Raw genomic sequence first — 26,796 nt, 5'->3', positions numbered from 1 at the left:
GACAGAAGATGCAGTCTCTCGTATGACCACAGCCTGGGGACATAGATGTCATCTGCTGCTTTCCGGATCTCTGGGACTTCTGGACCAGACTGCCCTCCCTTAGATATGGACTCCTCAGGCCACCAATTTTGCTTTTAAATAATTGATGTCTGCCCTGGGGGTCCAAGGCTTCGCCCACTTCTGCAGTTTCTCCAGCGTTGCCTCCCTCTTTGTTTATAGTTGTGACCCCTTAATAAAATATTTTTAGGTAAATTCTACTCTCCTGTGTGTGTTTTCATCCAAAAAGGACAGTTTGTTGGTGAGTATTCAGGTACATTTCTAAAGTACAATGTGAAATTAACAAGGGACAACAACACCAAACAATCTCCTCCTACAGATTAAATAGAACAACATATCAATGGTGTTGTGGGAACTTGTCACAAAAAACACACAAACATTTTCGGGAGTACAAATCAAAATCACCAAAAAAAAAAAATAAAAAGAGAAACACAAAAAAAGATTCTACATTAAAGTAAAAAAAAAAAAAAAAAAATATGTTGTCAGATGTGAGAAATTAAAATATATTGAGGGAATCCCGATAAATAGTAACGAAAAAAGTTTGTGAGAAGTGTGTGTGAATATGAGCATCAAAACGACCTAATTCTTGTCACATTATAAAGAAGAAGAGAGTGCGCTGTATTAAACCATTTTGAACATTGCAGCGTGACGAAAGTGCTTTATCCATTACGAACGCTAAGTTTACCAGAACGAGCTGTCCCGTGTCGGAATTTCTTCTGAGCATGCGTGGCACTTTGTGCGTCGGAACAGGCCACACACGGTCGGAATTGACGCGATCGGATTTTGTTGTCGGAAAATTTTATCTCCTGCTGTCCAACTTTGTGTGTCGGAAAATCCGATGGAAAATGTCCGATGGCGCCCACACACGGTCGGAATTTCCGACAACACGCTCCGATCGGACAATGTCCATCGGAAAATCCGACCGTGTGTATGGGGCATTAGTGTGATGCTTTTACTCAGTTTGTCATCCCTGCTTTGCAGGGATGACAAACTGACAGACTGTTCCCTTCCTACAGAGCTCTGCGTTGTTTACCATCACTAGAGCTCTGATCCGTGATTGCACACAGCCAATCAGCAGATCTCAGCCATGAATCATTGGCTGGGACTTGCTGACATGCTCCCCCTGTGTAGTCACAGCGGGACCGGGATGGAATGCGTGCACCCCAAACTCGGAAGTAGTCATCGACGCATGGGTATGTCACTTTTGCTTACATCGGCCGCTCGCCTGCAGTACACTGCCATCTTGGTCCTCTTTTTAGCTGGCTGCCTCTTCTGGGTGTAGGCAGCCTGCCAGAGCTCTCAAGATAATTTAAGAGGAGCTTCACATTTTTATTATGTGGATTTAACACAAACCCACCTTGACTTATTATACACAGTGATGTCCTACTGTCTGAGTTTTCACCTTGAGGGTTTTGGTAACGATGATGTCCTACACTAATCTCCTTGCCTACCAATTGTTTGAGTTGTTTGTATCCTGGTCGCATCAACTTACAGTTGGATATTTATGGTCCCTTTGTGGATGTGGACACTGGTGGTGTAACTCCTAATTTGAAACTGATTAGTCAAAAACTTGTATCTGGAGTTTAAATCATGGTGTGGCACTTTAACTCTGAATTTATTCATGTTGTAAACAGTGTCAGTCTTTACCTGTATTTTAGTGAATGCTCTATAGGGAGCAGCAGTAAGAATTTATAAAGGGTATTTCACAAATTTCTTACTGTGTGCATTTTGCCTAGTTCATTTCTTCTAGAGCCAATTTTTTTGTGAAGCGTTTACAGGAGATTTTGGCTTATTTTAGCCAGGCAACTAGTATCTTTAGAAGGAGAAGTCAACAATGCTAACCTTACAAATTTATAACATTTTAGACTTTAAAAAATAACTTTCCATATCAAAAACATTTTCCATTCAAATGCATTTTTCTCCAATCGTCTTCCAGGGCAGCATCCGAGAGATAAGCTCCTCCTTCCTGCAACAGGAAACACATTAGTCCACCATTATAAATTTGTTAGTCTCACCTGTGTGCCTCAGTTGTTTTGTGTTTCCTCCGGACCCACAGGAGCTGCACATGTTTGTTATTTTATCCAGTCTCTGTGCTTTCTGCAGGGGACTCCCTGACCAGCATCCCATTCATTCGATAGGGCCTTGGGAGGGCGAGCAGGGGCAGCAATCTGAGCCTCAAGGCTCTGCCTGAAGTTTCGCCCCTACAGAGGGGAATGCTACTATCCCCCTCAGCTGCATCACATGCCGCCGGCATTTTTCCCCACAGCTACTGCTCCTCGATGGTGGGGGGTCATCTGGCTGAGCCCCGCACTCCAGGTGCTTTAGAGGTTCCCTCGCTGTGCAGATGACCTGGCCACCGACCCTCCTGCTCACCGATCGTATTCCACTCGCATCCCACAAACCTCTCTGCAAGATCCCCTCGTTTGCGGTCCTGGGAGGTATAGCAAGAGAGGCTGGACGCATCATTTCCGATCGTGCGGTCCGGTCGGCGGCCATCTTGGTGGAGGCTGGAGCCTCCAGGGAAAAGGCCTTTTAATGTGCCCCTTCCCTATTAGAAATAAGGAGGACGCCAGAGAGGACGTGGCAGGTGCAGGTGTGTCCAACCCGCACGGGGTCAGCTGGGGGCGGGGCTCGAGCTGGAGCAGGAAGCACTCTCTAAACAGAGGATCCCGGTGGCCGGCCAGGCTGGACGCTTCTCCACTCTGCCCTGTGGATCCTGCATGTCAGGACAGCTCCAAGGTAAGCCAGAGCACTCTGGAGTCACCTCTGTCTTTACCTCCCGCCAACCTCACTCTTACTTGCAGGCAAAGGCCCCAGAGGAAAAAAGGGCGCAGACCAGAGCAAGGCATGTGCCTCTTGCGGTCAGCGGTTTTTCCCTGAGTGAAAAAGGCCACTATGCCAAAAATGCATACAATGGTGGCTAAGGAGTCAAAAGGCTTCCTTAAGGACATGTTTAACTCCTTCAAAAAGGAAATAAAGGGCACTATTGAGCCAATACACTCAGCAGTAGAGAAGCTGGAGGTGCCAGCAAGCTCTAGCCAAGCCAGTACCCCATCTAGTCGATTCGGATAACTCCGAACAAATCTCAGAGGACGGCTTATGCTGGGATTCCAAGGAGGATGACTCGGCATCAGAGGGCACCCTATTTCCCTCAGAAGACACAGATAATCTTCCAAGGCTCGGTCTCATCTGGTGCAGCTTGTCATGCGACTTGGGACTGCAGAGTCGCATGACAAATCATACCCCGTGACTTCCAGTGAGTAACATTCATATCTGTGCGACTTCAGGTCGCAGCGACTTCAACACGGTCCCTGCACTACTTTGGTCCCACTTTGATGCGACTTGAGGTCCATAGACCTCAAGAATACACCATGGTTTCAAGTTGCCTCAAAATCCCTGGCAAAATTGCGTCAAAAAATCGTGCGACCTTCAGGTTGCAATTGCGGAACCTAGCCTAAAGGCTATAGCAGACACACTGGGTATCAAAGAGCAAAAAGCTGCAGGGCTTTCCCTGCACGACAAAATATACAAGGGGTTGCAGCCCAGAAAACCTACCAGGTGCGGTCAAGCGCAGGTATCCATTTGCAGAGGAAGACACCAAGACTTGGGCGAAAATGTCCCAAAGTGGATGCCTCCCTTGTGAGAGTCGCAAACAAATCCGACTTAGCTTTTGATGATGCGGAGCATGAGAAGCAGGGGCGGCGATTTTGAATCCAGCAATGGCTTCCACCTGCACAGCTCGCAGCCTAGTAGCTGGCTGTGTCAACTGCAAGCATTGCTAGGAGACGCGCCAAGGGAAGAATCAGTGAGGACCATTCCCACACTAACCAGAGTGGCAGCTTTTCTAGCAGATGCCTCTGCTGAAATGGGAAGATATCTTCTAGGGCCATGGCCTTAGGGAAGAGAGCCCTGTGGCTGAAAGTCAAAGGAGGGGACATCGGCTCTAGAAATAGGCTGTGTGGGATCCCATTCACAGGAAATTTTCTGTTCGGGCCAGACCTATAAACGGTCCTGGACAAGACTGCAGCGAAGAACAAAGGGCTCCCCCCAAGCAAAAAACAAGCAGGGGAAGGCGCCCTTTTGTCATTCCAGGAGATTTAAGCCGCTCAGCAGAAGAGAGTGGGTATGCATGGCCACAATAGACTTGCAAGACGCATACTTGTATGTACCCATAAAGAAAAGTCATCAAAGATACCTAAGGTTCACGATCCAGGGGCCGGTGGCCACCCTGCATCTGAAGTACACATCTTTTGCCTTTCGGCATCTCTTCTGTGCCCAGAATCTTCTCAAAGATTATAGAAGAAGCGCTAAATGGCCTGAGACAGCAAGGCATAGACGTGATACCATACCTAGACAATCTGCTGTTCTTTGCAGATAGAGCAAAGAACCTAAAAATCAACCTCTGCGCAGGTTTTTCTTATCAACAAAACCTGGGGTGGATAGTAAATACAGAAAAATCGTAGCTGACCCCAAGTCAGGGGTGGTATACTTGGATTATGTGCTAGACGCCAGAGTAACCAAAACCCTCCAGACGGAAGAAAAGAACGAGGCAGTGCTAGGACTGATGTCCTCGATCCCAGCCATCACCTGGGCACAGCTCCACATGAGGCCTCTACAGAATCACATTTGACCCAGTGGGATGGTGATCCATCATCCTTTAGAAATGTCCATTCCTGTCCCTTGGTTGGTCTAACAATCTGTTCAGTGGTGGCTCAATCCACTCCTTTACGCCGAGGGGCGCAGATGGGCGCAAGCCAACCCTGTGAGGATTACCACAGACGCCAGTACCCTAGTATGGGGGGTACACATGGGGGATCTCTGTACATAGGGCAAATGTAACTCCAGATGGTCTTGAGCCTCCTAGTATATGAGGGAATTAAAAGCTATAGAGGAAGTGTGGAGAGCATTGCAACCAGCTATCCAGGGGTGAGATGTCCGGATTCAGTCAGACAAACGCCACAACAGTGGCATACCTGGACAGGCAAGGAGAGACCAAATCTCCTCGTTTGAGCCTGATAGAAGCAATTCTGTCATGGGCTAAGACAAACATCTGATCAACCTCGGGCATACACTTGAAGGGGACAGACAACACGTTGGCAGACTTTCTAAGTCGAAAGACCATAAAACAGACAGAGTGGTCTCTACACCAAGCAACCCTCTTTGGATCATGCAAAGCTGGAGAGTGCCCGAGGTAGATCAGTTTGCCTCAAGGACAAATGCGAAACTGCCAAGGTTCTTCTCGCTGGATACCACAGATGGCAACATCAGAGTGGATATGTTCAAAGCTGGGCACACCAGCCGTGTTATGCATTCCCTCTGACCGCTCTAATACCAAAGGTGAGCCAAAGAATCATGGAAGAAAGTGCAACAGTGATACTCTTAGCACCTCACTGGCCCCAGGGAACATGGTTCAGTCACTCGAAGAAACTGTCTCCAACCGCACCAGATACAGCAAGGCCTACCGGACCTCCTATCGTGAGGGCCAGTCAACCACCCAAATCACAAACTCGTGAAGCTTTCGGCTTGGTTACTGAGAGGTTGAGGCTGCAAAAGAAAGAACTGTTGGACAGTGATCAACCCCATTCTAGCCAGCAGAAAACCCCATAACTGGAGTGAGAAGGAAGTTTGTCTCCTGGTACGGAAACAAACAGGATTCCAACAGAGAATCATCCTAGCGATTCGGGATTTCTTGTAGGAGGGAGCAGACTTGAACCTCTCTCTGAGCACGCCGAAGGTACAAGTGGCAGCACTCTCCCCCTATCTGGACACCAGATTAGCAGAGAACACATTTATAAAGCTATTCCTGATCTCATTAAATAGAGCCAGACCCGCTAAAGTTGGCAGAACTCCGACATGGAACCTCTCCACAGTGCTCAGAGGATTCCTCTCTCCGCCATTCGAACCACTGGAGGAGTGCTCAGATAAAAATCTTACACTAAAAACCACCCTCTTAGTGGCCCTAGCATCGGCCAGGGGGAGTAGGTGAAAGTCTCAAGGTTTTTTTTACACGATGGAACCCTACTGACTGATCCAGGCAGATAAAATAGTCCTCTCGCCAAACCAAGTTTTTCTACCAAACGTCTCTTCAACCTTTCACAGGATGCAGAATGTGGTTATCACATCTCTTCCTAAGTCGATGGATAGCAGAAAAGAGACACATACAACAAACTAGACTTAATATTCATAGCTTATCTCGAGAGAACAAAGGGCTGGCAAAGAACTGCCATGTCATTTGTCCTCTATGCAGGAGTCAATAAGGCAAAGCAGGCATCGAGACTCATGATGGATAAACCTTGCCATACAGATGGCCATTTGGGGACAAAACCTTACCCCCCCCCAAGTAGGGTCAAAGCTCACTCGACCAAAGCCTGGGCAACCTTGGTCGCAGAAAAGGCAGGGGCAACCCCGGAGCAGATCTGCAGGGCAGCGACATGATCGAGCTTCAGTACCTTCGTGAGACACTACCACAGCGACCAGCTGTCAAGACCAGACATTGGTCGTAAGGTGCTCCAGACCTTATCCCCACCCTAGTAAGTTTTGCTTGATATATCCTCTCAGATGCTGCCCTGGAAGACCATTGAAGAAAACAGAGTTAGGTACCTGGTAACTCTTTTTCTAAGAAGTCTTCCAGGGCAGCACTAGTTCCCACCCTAAGCGATGATACCAGGTATTGTGGGGACGCATTGGCTTACTGAGAGTTCCTTCGGTGCTTTAATACTACTGAGGCACACAGGTGAGACTAAAAAAATTATAATGATGGACTAATGTGTTTCCTGTTGCAGGAAGGAGGAGCCTATCTCTCGGATGGTGCCCTGGAAGACTTCTTAGAAAAAGTTACCAGGTACCTTACTCTGTTTTTAAAGCAAATATTTTTTTTTCTCTTTAGGCTGTGAAAGAATTTCACAATATAACAGTTGAAATCTCAAGACTATCTTCAGAATTCTCAAGCCAGAATACAGAACTAAAAATTTCATTAAGGAATATTTTGCAGGTATTTTTTATCATTCATATTATTTCAAAGGTCTGCAGTTCAAATGTCTCCTCGTAAATAAACTGAGCAAGCTCATGTTAACAGTACCACATTACTGAAATTAAACTGTAATTGCACTTGTGATACAAAATGAATGAATGGAGGGAGACCTTTAGACTTTTGCAGCAAAACAGCACCAGATGATTTTTAATATTTCAGCCAGAGGCTGCATGGTGATGGCAAGGCAGCACAGTGAAAATCTGCAGACAGCACTGTTGTATGTTTGTAAATATATGCTAGAGAAGTAGATCTATAACTGAAATAAATGGCTTAATATTGTATAAAAAGCCTTCAATAATGATGATTCTCGTGAGACGAATTTTGGAATTATTTCTGCTTGAGTCAGCTTAAATCAAAACCGTGTGTTTTATTGTACACACATAAACTTGGAAAATACTTACAAAAATAGTACATTCATATTCAGAATTAGTGTTGTTTCATATATGCAAAAAATGTTCAAATATAGTTCATTTGTTTCAAAGATCTGAAAAAGTTCTTAGAGTCAATAGACATGTGCTTCCTTTGTCTTGGTGTTTTTAAAGATGGCCGATTAACCTCTTGTGTCTTGGAAGTAATTCTGTGTGCATAGGAAAGCTGTGTGTGGCTTGGAGGCAGGAAATGTAACAGAGATGTGTCTTGGAAGCAGGATGTGTGTGTAAAGAGACACAAGACTGGATTCCTTGTGTCTATATGAACTCAGTCTTTCAAATTCGCGCCCAAACACAAATCCCTCCCCATACACTACCCTTTTCTCCTCCTTTCCAAGAGTGGGGGCTAGAGTAGATACACAAGCCTCTTTAACATCTGTTTCACTTTACCAAACCTTTTAAACATGAAACAGGATATATGTGAGATAGACGTTCAGACCAAACATCAGACCTCTTAAAACATAAACGCATAAATCAAACAGAGTATCGGTTACATAGGAAAATTTCCAACCAAAACATATATTATTTACAAAATCCATCAAATTCTGACAGGGTCTTGACCTGCATTTTCAGTCAATGAATGGTCATCTGGATATCACTAGTTCAAAGTCCTATCATTCCCACAAATATGGAAAATGCATATTCTTTTCAATAAAGCCAATTAAAATTTAGATATTAAGAATATAACATTCCCCTCTGAAATATGAATAACAATCATATTTTCAAGGTTTTAAAATTCATTCATAGCATCCATGTCCCATTCATTCAGACTTTGATCCAATAACTCCAAATGTATTTCCATCACCAACCGAGTTTGCAATACCAAAACCCATCTTTCTCTTAAGCTTATTTTGCAATAAATCATCTCCTTTCTTGATTTCATTTCTAATTCAATAATATAATTTTTTCATTCTAAACATCAAACATAACTGGAATATAATGAATAACATAATAATAATAAAAAGAATAACTATAGGATGTGATAAAATATTTCCTGCTGCTGAGGTTATTGAAGTTTTTCCCCAAATTGATACACTATTACTGAATTTTTTCCACCAATTACTTCCTGAAAATTCTGACCATTGATGAGATATCTCTTGCAAATTACCTTGTTCATGTTTAAATAATATTTCTGCATTCTGAAGTTCCTTAGCCAAAGCTATCAATAAACCTTTATCCTTATGAATTACATTTGCCCATTCTTCCCAAGGAAATTCATCTATCTGAGATATATTATATTGTGTGGGAAGAGCACTTATAGTTTTCATAAGCATGTTTGTTGAATTTGTTCTAAACCCATTAATACTTATTGCTACAATGTCTCCTTCTGTACAATACAAGCCTTGATTTAGGTTTTCTGTATCTGTACAAGAAGAGAAAAAAGTTTTAACCCTTTCTGTATCTGACATGATCCGGAAACAAACCTTCTTTTTATCTACACGAGTAATTAATTCAGAAATTGTTTCAACTTTTTCTATTCTTGCTGAACACAATGTATGATTATGATAACAAGAATGAAAAATACTTTTATCTTGATTAGGTAAACAAATAACTTTAGACTGAAATTGTAAACATGATGACAAATCTAATTGTTCTAATTCAGAATTTTCACTGTTAAATGCAAAATCTGTATACTGTAATTTATAATACAATAATTGTGTATTGCTGACGGGTAATCCCAAGACAGTGATTGGAACCAAAATTTGTTCTTGTCCTGCTATTGGAATCATAGAAGAACTATAACAAACATCCTGTTTACATCCTATCCATTTATTTACCCATAAATCTGTATGATTTATAGCATATACATATTCTCTGGGTAAATTCTGTAAAATGCCAAGAGGGGTTATTCCACTCTGAAATGCTTGTGCAATTATTTTAAAATTAGTGGAATATTCAGTCTGGATCTCTAAACATGCTCTGGCAATATGAAAATGTTGTTCACTTAACATTAAATCAAGAGTAATATTTTGAAGATGTAAAATAGATGGACCCATTATATTAGCTGTTTTAATAACCATATTTTCTAAAATTTCATTTAAATTTCTCTGTATTTTAATCCCGTTACTACCCACTAAACCAGCTGTCTCAAGATCAGACTTTAAAGTATTAATGTCCATACTATTAGTAATACTCCCAATTGTGCCAATCCCTCCTAAAATACCTTCAACAATACCACGCTTATTTCTGTTATGATTTCTATTATTAATTCCAAACCATCTTTCAATACCCAATTCCATATTAACCAAATGTCCTTGACATTGTGGAAACCTTGTAGAAATTTTCCATTCTGAAACATTAAAGTTCCACAATATAATGACAAACTTTCCCTCTCTCAAAAGAGTTCTGGATTGGAAATGGTTAATCTGAAATGGATTTGCTGAGACACTTTTCTTACCAACACATGGAGTTTTCCTAGGAGACCTTACAACAACACTTGCCTTCGCACATTTCATTGGATAATTTACTATTGATATGCAACATTCATTTATACCAGTATCATTCAAAGATACTCTCATTTGTTGATAAACAAATGTATTATTGATCCAATTCACACTACCATAAATTCCTTTATGAATTATCATAGTAGAACTGTGAAGAAAACTTCCCAAAAATTCATCGTTCCTTTTCCAAGTTACCAATGAATCTTGAGGTACATATATTTTTGTTTTACATATCAAATGCAAACTATCATTATCTTCAAAAATGTTCAAAGATTGTTACCTTTTACAAATACTGACCAAAAACTCCTTCCCAATATATTACATTCAAAAGTTCCGGGTTCTGTTGTTTAACCTATAAGATCCCAGCATTTTAACAAAATTTGTTTTGGATTCTATTTTAACGTTGACCTCAACATTATTACTATGAATTAAATATAATTCCATACAGCAATCATATCCCTGTCCTACAAATACATATCCATACAATTCTTCAGCTGTATTAATATCAACATATCTAGAATTATATTCTGTCATTTGTATTAAGATCAATGTCTTTATCACTTTTGTCATCTATATTAATATCAATGTCTTTATCACTTTTGTCATCTATATTGATATCAGTGTCTAGATCTCTTTTGTCTCTGAATAATGTAATGACTTTGTTGTGTAATTCTTCAATCCTGTTAACCTCTGCATAGCTGGAACAGTTTGTGATATATTTTACCACAGATAAAATTGTCACTAGGGAAAAGATGAATCCTGTGATGATGATAAATCTTCTCTCTTTAACACTTTCTTTTGTTGATCTGACATCTTTCTTCTTTTTTAGAATCCATGATTCCTCCAGGTTAATGAATTATAATTCATTCCTAGGAAAAATAAAAGCAGCATCATTTATCTTAGAATATTACATTTGTTATACCCACATTTTTATTTATACATGCTTTTTCACTAAATTGAGAAATCCTTGAACTAATACCATTGTCCCTTGAACATCCAAGATGTCAAATGGACCTTCCCAATTACTTTGCCATGGTCCACTTCTCCTGAACCTTTAGTTCCGCCTGTGACGTGTATCTCACCATCTCTGGGTGTGACCTTACACATGGCAACTCTTTAATCACCATTTTTCTTTCTGTATAAACTTATGCTAACAGCATCTAATTTTTGATTTAAATAAATCTTTCCGTTCTTAATCATCAATCTTGATAAACCGTTTATCTTGAATAAAAGATAATTTTGGTTTTAATAATAAAATAACAAAATGTTACAAGAATCAGATATGTGTGTGTGTATGTAACAGTTCTCATGCTGTATATGTGTCTTGTGTATAATGGAGTGAATGTCTGTTGCAACATCTACTGGAGTGCATGTCTGCCAAAAAAACTCTGTTACAGGCATTCTACTCCTAAAAAAATAAACCCCCTCCTTTCTTATTCAGAAAGGTTCTTTTTTTGTCTTGTAGTCCCACAGATGCAGACTCTCAATGAGTAGTCCCCCCTCCTTTTCAAAAAGGATGGTGTCACTTCACTCTCAAATTCCTAAGGGTCGGGCTATGTGCTCTGTGAGTAACCATTTAACTTGTACAATACAAGTTTCTTTAAACTTCTAAAACAAATACTACATATCAGTATATATACAAATTGTCTCTTAATAATCTCCTAAACAAGGAATATTGTAAAGTAAAGAAATTATGATCTTTTAACTCAAACTTAAAAATGTGTGGAAGGACCATTTTTCATACAAGTAACTGCATTTAACACCATACTGTTCAAATTGTCCTGTATCATCTATAACCAAAACACTGTTATGCAAAAGGAGCACAAAATACCAAAAAGAAATATCATTTTCTGAATGACATTCAATACCTTTAAATAACATCCTAATATCCCTTCTCAAATCACAAGCATTGCAGTAAAATACACTTCTAAGGGACACTAATGCCTTGCTGTCTACTGCCAACCAAACGTTCATTGTGAAACACAAGTGACAAAATAATTCTTCCTGTCATTAATTCAAATGAAGAATACTTTGTAAATGAAAAAACTGTACCTACAATCTGTGAATGATATGATACATGACATCTCTGTCCTATTCCCAAGATTTTACACATTACCTGCATGATTTTACCTATAAAATGGAATCCTCTGCCACTACTGAGATTTGCTAGTATACCCCAAACTAGAAAAACTTGATTAATCCATATCCTGTCAATAATTAAAATATCTTTGTACACAGATTAGACAATATTTAATTACTCTGTCTACCGTCTCTTCCATTTTGTCCCAATAGAATTTCTCTTTAAGAATTTCAAGCAATTTTTGCTTACCAAAGTGATCTAAACTGTCATAGTTAAATTTAGTGAATTCCACCTGTAGGTGTTGTGGTACATTAAAATATAGAAAATCCGTCTAAGTCATGATATTAAATCCAGTTTTCATAAACAAAATATAGATATAATATCACCCGATGAGAACTCAAAAGATTAATCCACCTTTTAATCCTCTGAAAACGAAGGAAAATCTTATATTTGTTTTTTTCCACAACATAATTTTGACCATATTCAGGTTGAAATCACTAATTCTCCATACAAATCTGCATCCTTTGCTAATTGAGTACAAAGCTGTCAATTACCCCCTTATCAGATGAACTAAACCTCTCAATGTTCCATCTGAACAAAACATGAAAAATTAAAATCATAATAATCATAACTGGGAAAAATTAATAAAGAATTAATAATCCAAAGGATTATCCTTGAAAATACTAAAAATATATCAAATAAAAACCAAATCTCTGAACCTCAAATCATAACCTCATTATCCATAGCAAAGAAACAATAACCAGAAAATCCTTACCATCCATGCAGTTCATTTAAGGACTGCTAACATTGTTTTTCACAGTGTTATATGATACATAGTGATACCTTTCCTGTCTTAATGGACTGTTTGCAGTTTGCAATCTATGCATTTGGGTCTTAAAAGAGAAATTAGTTTGATTATTATGGCCTCTATACCTCAAATTACTACACCAGCGCGCAGAATACACTTCATAGCGCCTTGGCATCGTTTTTGGATAATACAACCTCTTTTGTATATCATTATTATTAGCCATCACACAAAACCTAGCTATGTGACCCGCTCTTTTGCAAACTAAACATTTAAGAGTTGTTTTTTTTGCATATACCTTTCTTTGAGTATATGGCGATGAAAATTTACATTTCTGTTGAATATTACTAATATTCAAATCAACAGACTTCACACTTTCATTGTCTGAGGAAACATTAACCTCCTCAAATGACCCCACTGAGTCAAATCCAGAATCAGCATCATTATCCCTCGCCTCTGACTTTGTCACGTGTTCATAAGCTAAACACTGAGCATGTGCAGAAGACTGAGCTTGCAATAATTGCGTTTTAAGCAAACTTATAACCTTCTCTTGTTCAATTTCTTTCTGAGTTAAAAAAGCAATACAACTTTCTTTTTCTTTAACTGATTCCAATAATGCATTCATTTTATGTTCTAATGCATCTTTTTCAATCATTAATTTTTCAATATGTAAATTCTCCTGTGTTTGTGCAATTTCTGTTACACTTTGCCTTAGTTTTCCTGGCATATCAAAAACCATTGCATTGAAAACTGTAACTAATTTCAACACATTGCTTAATTTTCTCTTAGATTTAGCTAATGAAAATCTATTCTTCTCAATTTCTTTATTTGCCTGTAGGCATTGATTATACATTGATTGCCATAACTTAGTGTCTGAAATATAGCTGGCTAAACCTTCAAATTCTAACTTACTTCCTTCAGCTATAACATTTATAAATTCCATATTTTGGTACTCACCGAATATAAAACTTTTCCGTTTTCCGCTGGACTCTAATTAAACCGTCTGTCAAGACTTCACAATTTCCAAAATCCTCTGGTCTTCACGAATCAAAGTAGCGATTCTAGGTTCTTTCAATAATTGCAAAGTTTTTTCTGTTCCTCATTTTCCCCTCTGAACAACGGAAAAGTGGCAAAAACTTCTGACGATTGAAACTGGCTGGCGTCCGCCAATGAAATAAATGGCTTAATATTGTATAAAAAGCCTTCAATAATGATGATTCTCGTGAGATGAATTTTGGAATTATTTCTGCTTGAGTCAGCTTAAATCAAAACCGTGTGTTTTATTGTACACACATAAACTTGGAAAATACTTACAAAAATAGTACATTCATATTCAGAATTAGTGTTGTTTCATATATGCAAAAAATGTTCAAATATAGTTCATTTGTTTCAAAGATCTGAAAAAGTTCTTAGAGTCAATAGACATGTGCTTCCTTTGTCTTGGTGTTTTTAAAGATGGCCGATTAACCTCTTGTGTCTTGGAAGTAATTCTGTGTGCATAGGAAAGCTGTGTGTGGCTTGGAGGCAGGAAATGTAACAGAGATGTGTCTTGGAAGCAGGATGTGTGTGTAAAGAGACACAAGACTGGATTCCTTGTGTCTATATGAACTCAGTCTTTCAAATTCGCGCCCAAACACAAATCCCTCCCATACACTACCCTTTTCTCCTCCTTTCCAAGAGTGGGGGCTAGAGTAGATATACAAGCCTCTTTAACATCTGTTTCACTTTACCAAACCTTTTAAACATGAAACAGGATATATGTGAGATAGACGTTCAGACCAAACATCAGACCTCTTAAAACATAAACGCATAAATCAAACAGAGTATCGGTTACATAGGAAAATTTCCAACCAAAACATATATTATTTACAAAATCCATCAAATTCTGACAGGGTCTTGACCTGCATTTTCAGTCAATGAATGGTCATCTGGATATCACTAGCTCAAAGTCCTATCATTCCCACAAATATGGAAAATGCATATTCTTTTCAATAAAGCCAATTAAAATTTAGATATTAAGAATATAACAATAACATAAGTGCACTACCAGTGCTCCTATCCTTTCAAATAACCGTTTGCCTATTATGGGGAAATAAAACAGTTACTTCCAGAAGGAAAAGTTTATATTGGCAGATTTCTTTTTATACAAATATCTAAAGCACATAAGACTACTTTTGCCCTTTAAAAACTAGCAGATGTTATAACAAATATAACTATTGTTATACTTATACTGTTTTGTACGTTGTGTTAAGCCAAGAAATACTATAGTTATATATAATATAGTCCTATAATCCCTATAGTTCCCTTGCAAGGTTGAAAAGTGACATTTTTAATGGCTTTTTTTTTTTCACAAAATGTTAGTTCACCTTTACCTAAAACTGTCGATTGCAGGTAAGGAGCATCTGTAGATAAAAACAAACCATGGCACTCTGGCTAAAGTTAAATAATGCCCTTGCTGTAGGTGTAGGCCTTTTTTAAAAAAAAACCCCAAAAAACTTTGTTTATAGAGTTTAGTCATGGCTTTACAGTTAGGTATAACACATGTGTAACAGTGACCAACATTTTATCATTTCTTTAGGAACAATAGAAAAGAGAGCATGGAGAAATAGACATTTACACCATTAGGAGGGTCATTCTCTTGTACAGGGTACATGGCCCTGTTGCTCCTATCTTTCAACTGTGGCATGTGCAGGACCTCGGCTGTCAGCTGAACCGCAGCTATCTGGGCGTGCAACCCCCCTCGGCTGCTTGTTTGGTGCTCTGGGGGGGGGTGCACAGCCCTCAGTCTGCCCCGGTGCGTCTCGGCCCAGGCTCCACACCAAAAGAGGAGGGCTCACTAGGGCCTTCTACTAATCTCTTCTGGTGCTCTTCCCGAGCCCTGACCACATCCAGGCCCCCAGCTGGGATGCCCGGCACTGTCACGTTCGCTTCCCTTTGGGCGACTGTGGTATTGGCCGAAATCCTGTTGCCAAGCCCAACTTTCTCAGTATGATTAGGGTGCTTATTTTCAGGCCTTTTAACTGGATAACCCTTTAACATTGCACAATTATGGGAAAAGTAGAGGATAAGAGAATATAAAAAGCAGAAGGAAAATGGGGGGGGGGGGGGGTGTCAGGATCTCACCCTGAGCTTATAGAGGTCTCGTGTGGTCTGCACCGGGCTGTCTGCCACCAGGTCAATGTCTCATTCTGCAATAAGTGAACATGCAATGCTCACAGTCTATGCTCCAGTTTAAAAGGGGGGGTGTTAGGTTTAGCTATTGGCGAGGTCAATACGTTGACCCAAAGTTGGGTCTGCTAGCTTCAGCAGTGACACGTCTAGGCTTGATGATACACGATTGTGGTCAGAAAAATGATCTGTCCATAATGACCATGTGGCAGAGTGTCTTTTTGGTGCCTTTGTTGCAATCCATTCCTCTGCTTCTCTAATCTCATTTACCTTGCGTATCCACTCCTCCCTGCTCGGTACCTGTGCCTTCTTCCAATAAATTGGAAGAAGCCGCTTTGCCACGTTTAGCAGGTGGGGTAGTGCGTTCTATGTGTAACGGCTGATTGGCATGGGAGGGATATGCAAGAGAAAATGGATCGGTGAAAGGGGGAGGGGGATATCTATCCCCAGGACTTCCTTGACCTGTTTACTAACATCCTGCCAGAAAGGTGCAATCAGTGAGCAGTCCCACCACAAGTGTAACAGGGTTCCTCGGCCTCCACATCCCTGCCAGCACAACTCAGAGCCTGTAGGGTACATCTGTGCCAAATCGGCCGGGACCCTGTACCAGCGTGATAGCAATTTATAATTAGCCTCCTGCATTTTAGAATCTGCAGAGCTAGAGTGGGTGAGCTGATAGATATGTCAGTTGAGGCCCGGTAAAGGCCTGTCCTAGGTCTCTCTCTCCCAGGCGCGAATGAAGATGGGTTTGTAGGTCGAGGCAGAGGTTCCCAGTAGTAAAGTTCTGAGACCATTCGGGGGATTGGCTCTTCTGCTATAAATAAGTCCTCAAAGGGAGTGAGTGATGTCTCTTATGGAACTGCTGTGAATCTCGAAAAAATTGTGTAACTGTCTATACCTCCAGAAATTCATCTGCAGTCTCCCGGGTCTGACCATCAGGGATTCATAAGGAATCATTTTGCCATCCTTCAGCAATTTTCCACAACTAGCATTCCTGTTGTCTACCCAGGCTCTGAAGAAGCCTGCGTGTTCTCCAGGGGGAAGCTAGAGAAACCCTCCCAGAGGTGCCAGCGGGGACACGGGGGGGCCAAGTCCAGTACTCGATTGAGACGGTCCCAAGTTCTGAGTATAGCACTCATCAAAGGGGACGTGTCTGCTGACAGCCCCCTGTGTTCCCACATGAGCCGTGGGGTGTATGATAAGTTCCTCCCTGCCATGCACTTTTCCATGGAAACCCAAAGCTTAGACTGGTCATGGAAGCGCCAGTTTAGAATCCTCTGGAGGGCTATAGCCTGGTAGTATCTGAGTAGGTCTGGAACGCCCAGACCACCAGAGCGCTAGGTCTTCCCTGTTAGGTAGAGACCATATGTGGCGCTTTATGTCCCCATCTTCTATGAGATCTGCTATGTCTGAGCCCTCAGCTCAGGAGTCAGTGGACCCAGGAGAGGCCAGGGGGACCGAGTCACTCACCGATCCGGGCGATGGCTGCGGTGAAGTTGCCAGCGGTGCAGGCTGTGTCAGTAGTGCCGCATGCTGCTTGGAGATTTTGCTGGTTGGCGCCATCTTGGATTTTTCCGGGGCCTTCTGGGATTTATCAGCCCCGTGTCTTGCGACGCGTTCCACTGCCTCTGAGACATGATAATGAAGAAAAACGCTCCTGCGTACAAGTGGGTATCTGATCAACCAGTAGTAGAACACAGGCTATGCTGCCCTCAAGGATGGGGAATCCTAGCAGACAAGAAACAAGAGAGACGGGGCGCACCAGCCATGTGCATTATCTTTTAGGTAAAATATATTGTAATAATCAATAAAAAGGAGCTACCTACAAACAGTAGTAGAAGATCACAAGGGTATAAAACAGTCTTCAAATCGCAGCATGTGGTGAAGGAGCAGCAGAGCCCACCAGAGGTTCCGAAAGAGCCCACAGAAATCACTGGTGGCTGATGCGTTTCGAGGGGAACATCCCCTCTTCCTCAGAGCACTGCAGTGCTTCCGAGACATGTCCTGAGCCGTTTTTAGGCTCAGGATCGCCGGTGTGCTGCTGCTGTAGCTTCGGCGTGAGCGGAGCTGGGACCAGACACGTCCTCACAGCTCCATGTCCAGGACACGCCCCCAGGTGTAGATCTTTTAAAAACTGTTATTGAAATTTCTCCAAGCGTCTTCTAGGACAGCCCATGAGACCTTGGGCTCCTTCTACCAGGACAGGAAACACGTTACCCCCCACCAGATAAAAAGGCGGTCCTCCAGGCCCATGTCAGTTATTTGTGTTTCCTCCGGACGGGGGGTAACATGTTCCTGGAACCTGGTCCCTAGGTCTCATGAGCAGGGGCTCTGTAGGCCTATTTGGGGCACTTTCACTAACCTCTCCTCTGCCAGAAGCAGCACTCCACTGGAGGGGTTGGCTGTGCTGCGGTCTCCTGTGTCTCAGTGCCTGGGGAGGGCCAGGACCGGCATGGTGTCAGCTCCCATAGCGCTTTTCTTATGAAAGCAACGGTATCCTCTCCTCACAGGCAGCGTGGCTAGTTGTGTGAGGAGAAGCAGGAAGCTGCGGTGCTCGAGTAGGGGGCGGAGCTTCTGCGCTCCAAGCTGGCCCACAGGAAGTGCTGAGAGCAGGTCACTTCTGGGGCATATGACGTAAGGGACGAGCTTGCGTCCACCTTTAGTTCCTTTAGAACGCTTATTGACCAGCTCCAGACCCCAGCAGAGGGTCCGTCCACACAGAGAACTTCAGTCAGCACTCCGCAGCAGGCAGAGAGTGAAGACTCTGAGGCTGAGGTCAGATCTACCCGTTCTTCCCCAGAAGAATCGGGTTCAGATATATAGCCCAGGGATAGAGAATCCACTTGAGGCTCGAGATTTAAGTTATCTGTAGAGGATGTGGATGACTTGTTAAAGGCTTTCTATACCACCCTTGAATTGAAAGAGGAGGAGGTTCAGTTATCCAAACACGATCTTATGTATAAAGGATTGCATAAGAAAAAAATCTAGAGTTTTTCCAGTCCATATTTCATTGGTTGATACTATTAAGCTGGAATGGGATAACCCGGAGAGAAAACCATTCTTCTCTAGTAACCTTAAAAGAAGGTTCCCTTTTGATGAGGATACTGCGCAGCCGTGGAATAAGAAACCGAAGCTGGACGCACCTCTTTTAAAAGTCTCAAAAAATTCAGACTTAGTGTTCGATGATATGGGCAAGCTTAAGGATCCGATGGACAAGAGAGGGGATATCCTTCTCCACAGAGCCTGGGACTCAGCGGTTGGGAACCTGAAACCAGCTCTGGCCTCCACTTGTGTAGCCAGAAATCTGGAGGTATGGTTGACTCAGATTCAGTCACACCTGTCAGCGGGTACCACGAGAGAGCAGATTTTGAAGTCTTTTCCTCTCCTCTTTCAGGCAGTAGGTTTTTTGGCGGATTCTTCCGCTGAGTTGGTAAGAATGTCGGCCAGGACTTCGGCTTTAGTGAACTCGGCCAGGAGAAGCCTCTGCCTTAAAACCTGGTCAGGGGACCCAGCCTCCAAATTACGCCTTTGTGGGCTTCCCTTAACAGGCGATCATTTATTTGGCCCAGGTCTGCAGGAGGCACTGGAACGCACGGCTGATAAGAAAAAGGCATTTTCAGAGGAAAAGAGAATCCCGACAGCCAGAAAATTTTTTTGTGGCCAAGGCAGGCAACAGAGTCCTACAGAAAAGTACAGCAGGCCGAAAAAACACTGGACTGGGCACAAAGGCAGAGGCAAAGGGGGAGTGCTGTTTAACCCTCAACAGGGCCTTCATCCCACAGTGGGCAGCAGTCACTTCGAGCCCCTTCATCCTGGACCTACTGACCAACGGGTACAGGCTGGAGTTTGTTCACCAACCACCAGAACGATTGTTGGTCACCTTTCCGCCACAAGATCGAGAGAAAGCGAGGGCTCTGGGTCTCCAGATCGGAGACTTATTAGATCAAAAAGTCCTGATTCCTGTTCCAAAGTCAGAGCAGGGCAAGGGATTCTATTCCCATGTATTTGTGGTCAAAAAGCCGGCGGGAAAGTTTCGACTTATCCTGAATCTCTGGACTTTAAACAAGTCCATCAGATACAAACATTTCCGGATGGAGACGGTTTTTACTATCAAAAACCTACTATACCCAAACTGCTTTATGGCCACGTTGGACTTAAGGGATGCCTATCTTCACATCCCTGTCCATCCAGCCTTTCAAAAGTTTTTGAGATTGGCAGTGAAGACGAGTATGGGGACCCGACATTTTCAATTTCAAGCCTTCCCTTTCGGTCTTTCCTTAGCCCCACGCATCTTTACGAAAGTATTGGGGGAAGCGCTGGCTCCGCTGAGGTTAAAGGCGATAACTGTTATCCCTTACTTGGATGACCTCCTGATAGTGGTAAAATCATACCAGAGGCTGTTGGAGGATCTCCAGGCTGTACAGGACTTCTTACAGTCCCTAGGCTGGTTGATAAACAAAGAAAAATCATCCTTAATTCCGGCCCAGAAAGTAACTTATCTGGGTTATGATTTTTGCTCAGTGAACCAAAGAGTTTTTCTTCCTCAGGAGAAGATTACCAAAGTGTTCCAGACTATGTCAGAATTGCAGACCAACCAGTTGGTCTCTCTGAGACAGGTGTCGAGGGCAGTGGGTCTTATGACCTCACGTTTTCCCGCAGTACCATGGGCGAGACTCCGTCAACGTCCGTTACAGATGTTTCTGTTAAGAAATTGGGACGGGGACGTAAGGTCCCTGGAGTCAAGGATCCGACTTCCCGCCAGGATAAAAAGAAGCCTGTGGTGGTGGAGAACCGGCCAGCACCTAAAAGGAGGTCTCCCATGGTCCTTTCCCATATCCTGAAGAATCACCACGGATGCGAGTTCCTGGGGATGGGGGGCCCACCTCAGCAATGCAGTAGCACAGGGAGAGTGGTCCTCGAGGGAGGCAAGGGCCTCATCCAATCAAAGAGAGCTGCTAGCAGTCCAGAGAGCCCTGCAGTCTTTTCAGATGGAGATCAAGGGTCACAACCTCCAAATTCTGTCAGACAATATCGCGACAGTCGCGTATATCAACAAGCAGTGAGGCACGAGAAGCCAGATGCTTCAGTCCATTGCCCAGGAGATCCTTTCATGGGCAGAGGGGAATTTAGCTTCAATTTCGGCTGTACACCTGAAGGGGACAAACAGTTGCTTGGCAGATTATCTCAGCCGTCACTGGATAGACCGAGACAACTGGTCCCTTCATCCCGAAGTCTTAGCAGACCTCACCAGGAGATGAGGTTATCCCGTAGCGGATTTGTTCGCAAACCGAAACAACCGCAAGACCAAGCCTTGGGGATCGATGCTCTGGCAAACCCATGGCCTACAGGCCTATGTTATGCCTTCCTGCCAATCAGACTGATTCCAGAAGTCCTCCGGAAGTTTCTGCTAGAGAAGACGGATCTCATTCTAATTGCCCCATTTTGGCCCAAGAGGCCATGGTTTTCCCTGCTGCAATCTCTGGTTTCAGAGACTCCGTGGAGTCTTCTGAAAAGAGAAGACTTACTATTGCAGGGTCCAGTATCACACCCTCAGGTGGTTTCCTTAAACTTGACGGCCTGGTATCTGAAGAAAAGATACTAAGCGCCCAGGGGTTCTCTGACAAGGTAGTCAAGACTCGCGTAAATTGTAGGAAGCTGGTCACTAGAGCCATATATTCCAAAGTTTGGAAAAGGTTTAACTCATGGTTATCTGAAAATGAAAGATTAACTCATGATATTCCGTCTATTTTGGAATTTTTCCAAGAGGGTGTCAACAAAGGTCTTTCAGTTAGTACCTTAAAGGTACAGGCGGCAGCTATTAGTGTGTTCCTCCAGTTTTCTCTCCTGGAAAATCCCACTATAGCCAGATTTTTCAAATCTATCTCTAGGGCCAGACCAGCAGTGGTGAGAAGTTGTCCAACTTGGGACCTGTCCCTAGTACTTCAAACTCTGGTAGAATTACTTACATTAAAGACTCTTTCTTATAGCTATTACCTCAGCTCGTAGGGTAAGTGAGTTGCAGGCCCTATCAGTAAGGGAGCCCTTCCTCACAATTTTTGAGGATCGAGTTGTTTTACGAACCGATCCAGGTTTTTTGCCCAAGGTGGTCAGTACATTCCACCGATCTCAGGACATTGTACTACCAACCTTTTGTAGTTTGCCACAGGGCGACCTAGAAAGAAAATTTAGTTTTTTGGACGTAAGAAGGATTTTCTTAATCTATCTGAAGGTCACCAAGACCTTTAGGAAAATTGATGCCTTATTTGTCCTCTTTTCTGGAGTTCACAAGGGGAATAGTGCATTTAAAGCCACATTGGCTAGATGGATTAAGCAAGCCATCTCGGAAGCTTACAAAATTGGGGAGGTTCCTACACCTTTTGTTACTGCGCACTCAACTAGAGCCTTGTCTACGTCTTGGGCTGAGAGGGCTGGTGCCTCACCGGAACAAATTTGCAGGGCTGCCACATGGTCAAGTTACTCGACCTTCATTAAACATTATCGCCTGGATCTCCTATCAGCTCAGGAGCAGGCGTTTGGTCGTAAGGTCCTTCAGGCAGTTGTCCCTCCCTAGACTGGTAAGTTCTGGCTCATCGTCTCGTGGGCTGTCCTGGAAGACGCTTGGAGAAAAGCTGAGTTAGACTTACCGGTAACTCCTTTTCTGAGAGTCTTCCAGGACAGCTGGATTCCCACCCGGTTTTGTCTGAAGTTATGTGTATTATGCATATGTTTTGCAGGGTCCTACGGTTCTTGAGAAGACTGACATGGGCTTGGAGGACCGCCCCTTTTATCTGGTGGGGGTAACGTGTTTCCTGTCCTGGTAGGAGGAGCCCAAGGTCTCATGGGCTGTCCTGGAAGACTCTCAGAAAAGGAGTTACCGGTAAGTCTAACTCGGCTTTTCTGGTTGTGACTCTAAAAATAAAAGTTAACTGCAATTGCAGGAACAGATTCACAGGACGCAATCACTGTGTTTAAAATGTCTGTTCAGACAAAATTTATTACATGTTATTTTATACATGGATAAGAAACGGGTGGCGTGAGATGTTATTAAAAACGAACAAATAGAAATATGTTGTTAAAAGCTAGCGAATAGAACAATTGCAAAATTAAAACTGTGGGAGGGGGGAGTAGAGACAGAGAGCGCTTCTAGCAGAAGTTGTGTCTGTGTTAAGTGAAGGTTACAGAACACATTTCAACATTGTGGACAAAATGGAGTCTCTTGTGCTGAAATGAACAATACAGTGAAAGTCCATGTCATTTCCCGCCTTTTTGTTTATTTGACAACATTCTTTGCCGCATTACATTCAGCCGATTGCTGGTAGCTCCTGCTACATTGGCGCAGAGAGAGGGCGTCCTGTTTAGCTCTCTCCTACCTTTCTCAAAATAGGTTCATCAGGGCTGGGGGACCATCTGTTGGTACAGTGGGTAGTCACACGATGGCATAGCCTGATGTTATAATTGTCCTGAAGGGCTTGCACCGCTTGAGTGAGGGCCGCAAGGTGTGTGCAGATCTCCTTCATCGGGGAGGTATCTCCTGCAGTTTCGTACTGTTAGGTACCTGGTAGCGAGCCTGACTTGTAGGAGAAGACCTCTCATACAACGCTGGTTCAAGAGCCACTGGAGTGGGGACACTGGTCTTGTGAACACAGTGGGGTAGGTGCCTGTTGAGATGAAAGGCTCTGATGCTGGAGCAGAGTAGAGATCCCTCCAGGGATGGCTGGACTGCAGGTGAGGTGGAATCGGGAAGCAGCAGGCTGCAGCGCTGAAGATGCAGATGCAGAAGTCCCTGGAGCAGGAGCTGAGGGTGCAACAGCACAGCAGCAGACGGCAGGCACAGGCAGGGTCAGAGAGTCCGGATCAGCAGGTAGCAAGGCGGTTAATACAGCAGGCAGAAGCAGAGTCGGTAGGCAGGCAGAGGTCGGCAACGTTATTGGTAGATGCAGAAGCAGGGTCAGGCAGGCCGGGTCGGATTGGAGAAGGAGGGATGGTCAGACAAGCCGGGTGAAAGGGGTAATCAATCAGGTACAGGTTAAGCAGATCCACAGAGCTGAGACGAAACAGCAGCGCATCCCTGCAGCAGGAGAACTTTTATGCACCTTTTGGCGCCAAACGGCGCTAATGCGAATGTGTACGCGCACACGCGCCCGAGCGCCGCGCTGACGCACAGTAACAGCTGGAGATTGCTGTATTGCCTAAACGGGCGCGCCGGCGCATAGGCGTACGCACATGCGCCGGTCTGGTGCTGACAGATCCCTGACATGCACACTCTGGCAAGTTTGGAATTTATGTGTTAATTGGGATTCTCCAAATGGTTATATCCACTTTTTTCTCCTTTTATTCTGGATTTTAGAACAGATACCCAATTGGAATGGGGCTCCTTCTCTTGGTTGCTCTTTTAATCTGACCTCTGCTATCTCATTTGGGATTATCTTCACCTCCAAAATCTTTGAAGACTTCCCCCTCGTATTTAAATGGATTCTGTATTCCTGAAAATGATTATGGTCAGATTTCTACTTCTTGACCATGTTTCTTTCTTCTTGGAGTCAAGATATTGGCCTTCAAATCCAAGCATCTGATGCGTCCCACATTTTTAAAGTTTCCTTTGATAATAATTTGTGTGATTCCCTAACGTATTACCAACTAACCAACTAAATGCTGTGAGTTGAAAGGCCTTTGTTGGACCTGTTTTCTGGTAGATAGATCCTCTTCTGCACTTAAAGTATGATTTTCTGAGGAAGTTTTCTTATATTCCTTCCTATTTTCTATAAAACAACTGTTTTTTGCTAGGATTTCTAGCCCTGCTCTCTCTACCGAAGATTCCACTCTTTACAAGGCTATTTTTTTTTTTTTATGATTCCTACAATCATATTTTCATATACTAGGCAGGTTTTTTTGTGGATATCACAACCTTAAATCACCTTTTTAGGCATGATTCAGAGGGGCACCTTTTTCATGCTTTTTAGTACTGGTATAGCCCATTTGAGGCAAAAGTTCAATGTATACAACAAATCGTACAGAAATAACACTGAAAACACTTATTGAAGGAAACCATGGCTTAGTGTCTAGGGCAGTGTTTCTCAACTTCAGTCCTCAAGGCGCACCAACAGGTCATGTTTTCAGGATTTCCCTCAGATGAAACGGCTGTGGTCAATTACTAAGGCAGTGAAAACTGATCAAATCACCTGTGCAAAATAGTGTAAATCCTGAAAACATGACCTGTTGGTGCGCCTTGAGGACTGGAGTTGAGAAACACTGGTCTAAGGCTACACTAGTCTTTTACAAGGATGAAAAAGGAAAGTTGGGAAAGAGGCGAAAGGGTGGGGGAGGAGAGTACTGCCAAGCGAACAGGGGAGTTTCAGGAGGGTTAGGAGTGGGGTAAGGGGAAGAGAAGAAGAGATTGGGGGTCCTGCCCCCATGGCTCAAATTTAAAACAGAGAGATGCACTACATAAGGCTAAAGGGATTCGGGGAGATGATGGCCCAAATAAGTCCTGGTTTGTAGACTTTCAAAGGCTGAAGCTGTGAACTCAGAAATAGTGTAGTTTGGAGAACAAATATTTCCCTTAACATCTTTCAGGACAGCACCTTGAGAAAGTGGCTCCACCCACTTGTCAGGAAACACACCTCCACCAATCTTTAAAAGAAGGCTCCTTCCCACTTATCATTGGTTTTTGTGTTTTCCTCCGGAGGGAACACATGGGGGAGTTAGGAGCTCTCAAGGTACTGTCCTGAGAGGCCAGGCTCCCTACTCCACTATTTTTTTACTTACCTCAGAGAGCTGGTTCCTCCCATCTCCACAGGCTGATGTAGTGCTGGGTGGATGGGCTCCTTCTCCCTTGTCAGTGCTCGGGGAGATCCAGTGCTCAGGGGTCGCGGTTTCCAGGCAGGGGCGTTAGGCATGTTCGGTCGCTCATTTTTGCTCCAGGACATGTTCCTTTTTCCTCACGCCGCAGCCATCTTGGGAAGGGCAGTCAGAGGACTGCATCCGCCGGATGTGAGGTAACCGGAAGTGGGGCGGCATCTGACGAGCAGGCGCTGGCCGTCATTTTGGCTGGAAAGCTCAGGGGGAGGAGGGAGGAATAGGTCTGGTGCCTATAGTTCCGGTTCCAGTCTGGCACAGAGGCGCTAATGGAGTCCGGAACCGGCGTTTGCCACACGCATCATGCTGCAGCACCAGCAATGGACTCGGGAACCGCAGCAAGTGGGACAGGCACGGGCATCAGCAAGACCCAGGTAAGTGGCAGACTGGATGTTCTGCTCTATTTTTACTGTGGGGTCTCTCTCTAGCTCTCTTCTCCCTAGTTAATAGTGGGGTTTGAGTTTTTCCCCCCTGGTGGCGGGGGCCTGTCATGAGTCTGTGTTCTGTTTCTCACTGTGCACCTGTGGTGAGCATCTTGAAAAGGTTCAGGTTGACTCAAAAGGATGGTTTTCTTTTTTGCTTTTTTTCCCCTTCTCATGGCAGGCCAAGAGCTCTGACCCAGGGATTAAAAAGAAATGTCCTTCTTGAAAATCTAAGTTACCTGAAGGCTGGAAAAAGACTTTGTCAAGCATGCATTGACTCTTTGAAGGAAGAAGCTTCTTCCGCATACAGCGATCTGATCGCATCTGTTAAAAAGTAACTGGATGCTACCATTCATTCCTTTAGATCCTCACTTACAAATCCATCCTCAAGTCAGCCTACTACCTCACAATCCTCTCAAGGCTCGCTGCTAGTCCTGGCAGTGGAGGCAAAAGTGGGTCCTCTTAATCAGGAAGGGCTTTCCCCCTCACAGTCTAAAGAAGAATCAG

General features: G+C 43.3%; 1 protein-coding gene across 6 annotated transcripts in view; it reads left to right on the top strand.

The window, feature by feature from the left end:
• Nucleotides 1-26,796, top strand: part of FIRRM (FIGNL1 interacting regulator of recombination and mitosis) — a 399,519-nt gene that overhangs the window by 30,400 nt on the left and 342,323 nt on the right. For 5 of the 6 annotated variants that reach the window (XR_012235300.1, XM_073592831.1, XM_073592828.1 and 2 more), the window contains exon 4: nucleotides 6,944-7,048. The exons of the other annotated variant lie outside the window; for it this stretch is intronic. Coding sequence is in view for 4 of the 5 variants with exons in the window: in XM_073592831.1 (XP_073448932.1) it covers nucleotides 6,944-7,048 (105 nt within the window). In the remaining variant the exon portion in view is untranslated. The remainder of the gene's footprint in view (nucleotides 1-6,943; nucleotides 7,049-26,796) is intronic. 6 annotated transcript variants of the gene reach the window in all.

The sequence above is a fragment of the Aquarana catesbeiana genome, linkage group LG07 (assembly GCF_042186555.1).
Source record: "Aquarana catesbeiana isolate 2022-GZ linkage group LG07, ASM4218655v1, whole genome shotgun sequence".
In the NCBI taxonomy this organism is placed as follows: domain Eukaryota; kingdom Metazoa; phylum Chordata; class Amphibia; order Anura; family Ranidae; genus Aquarana; species Aquarana catesbeiana.
The sequence above is the reverse complement of the archived record's forward strand: the minus strand, read 5'-3'. Positions and strand labels throughout refer to the sequence as shown.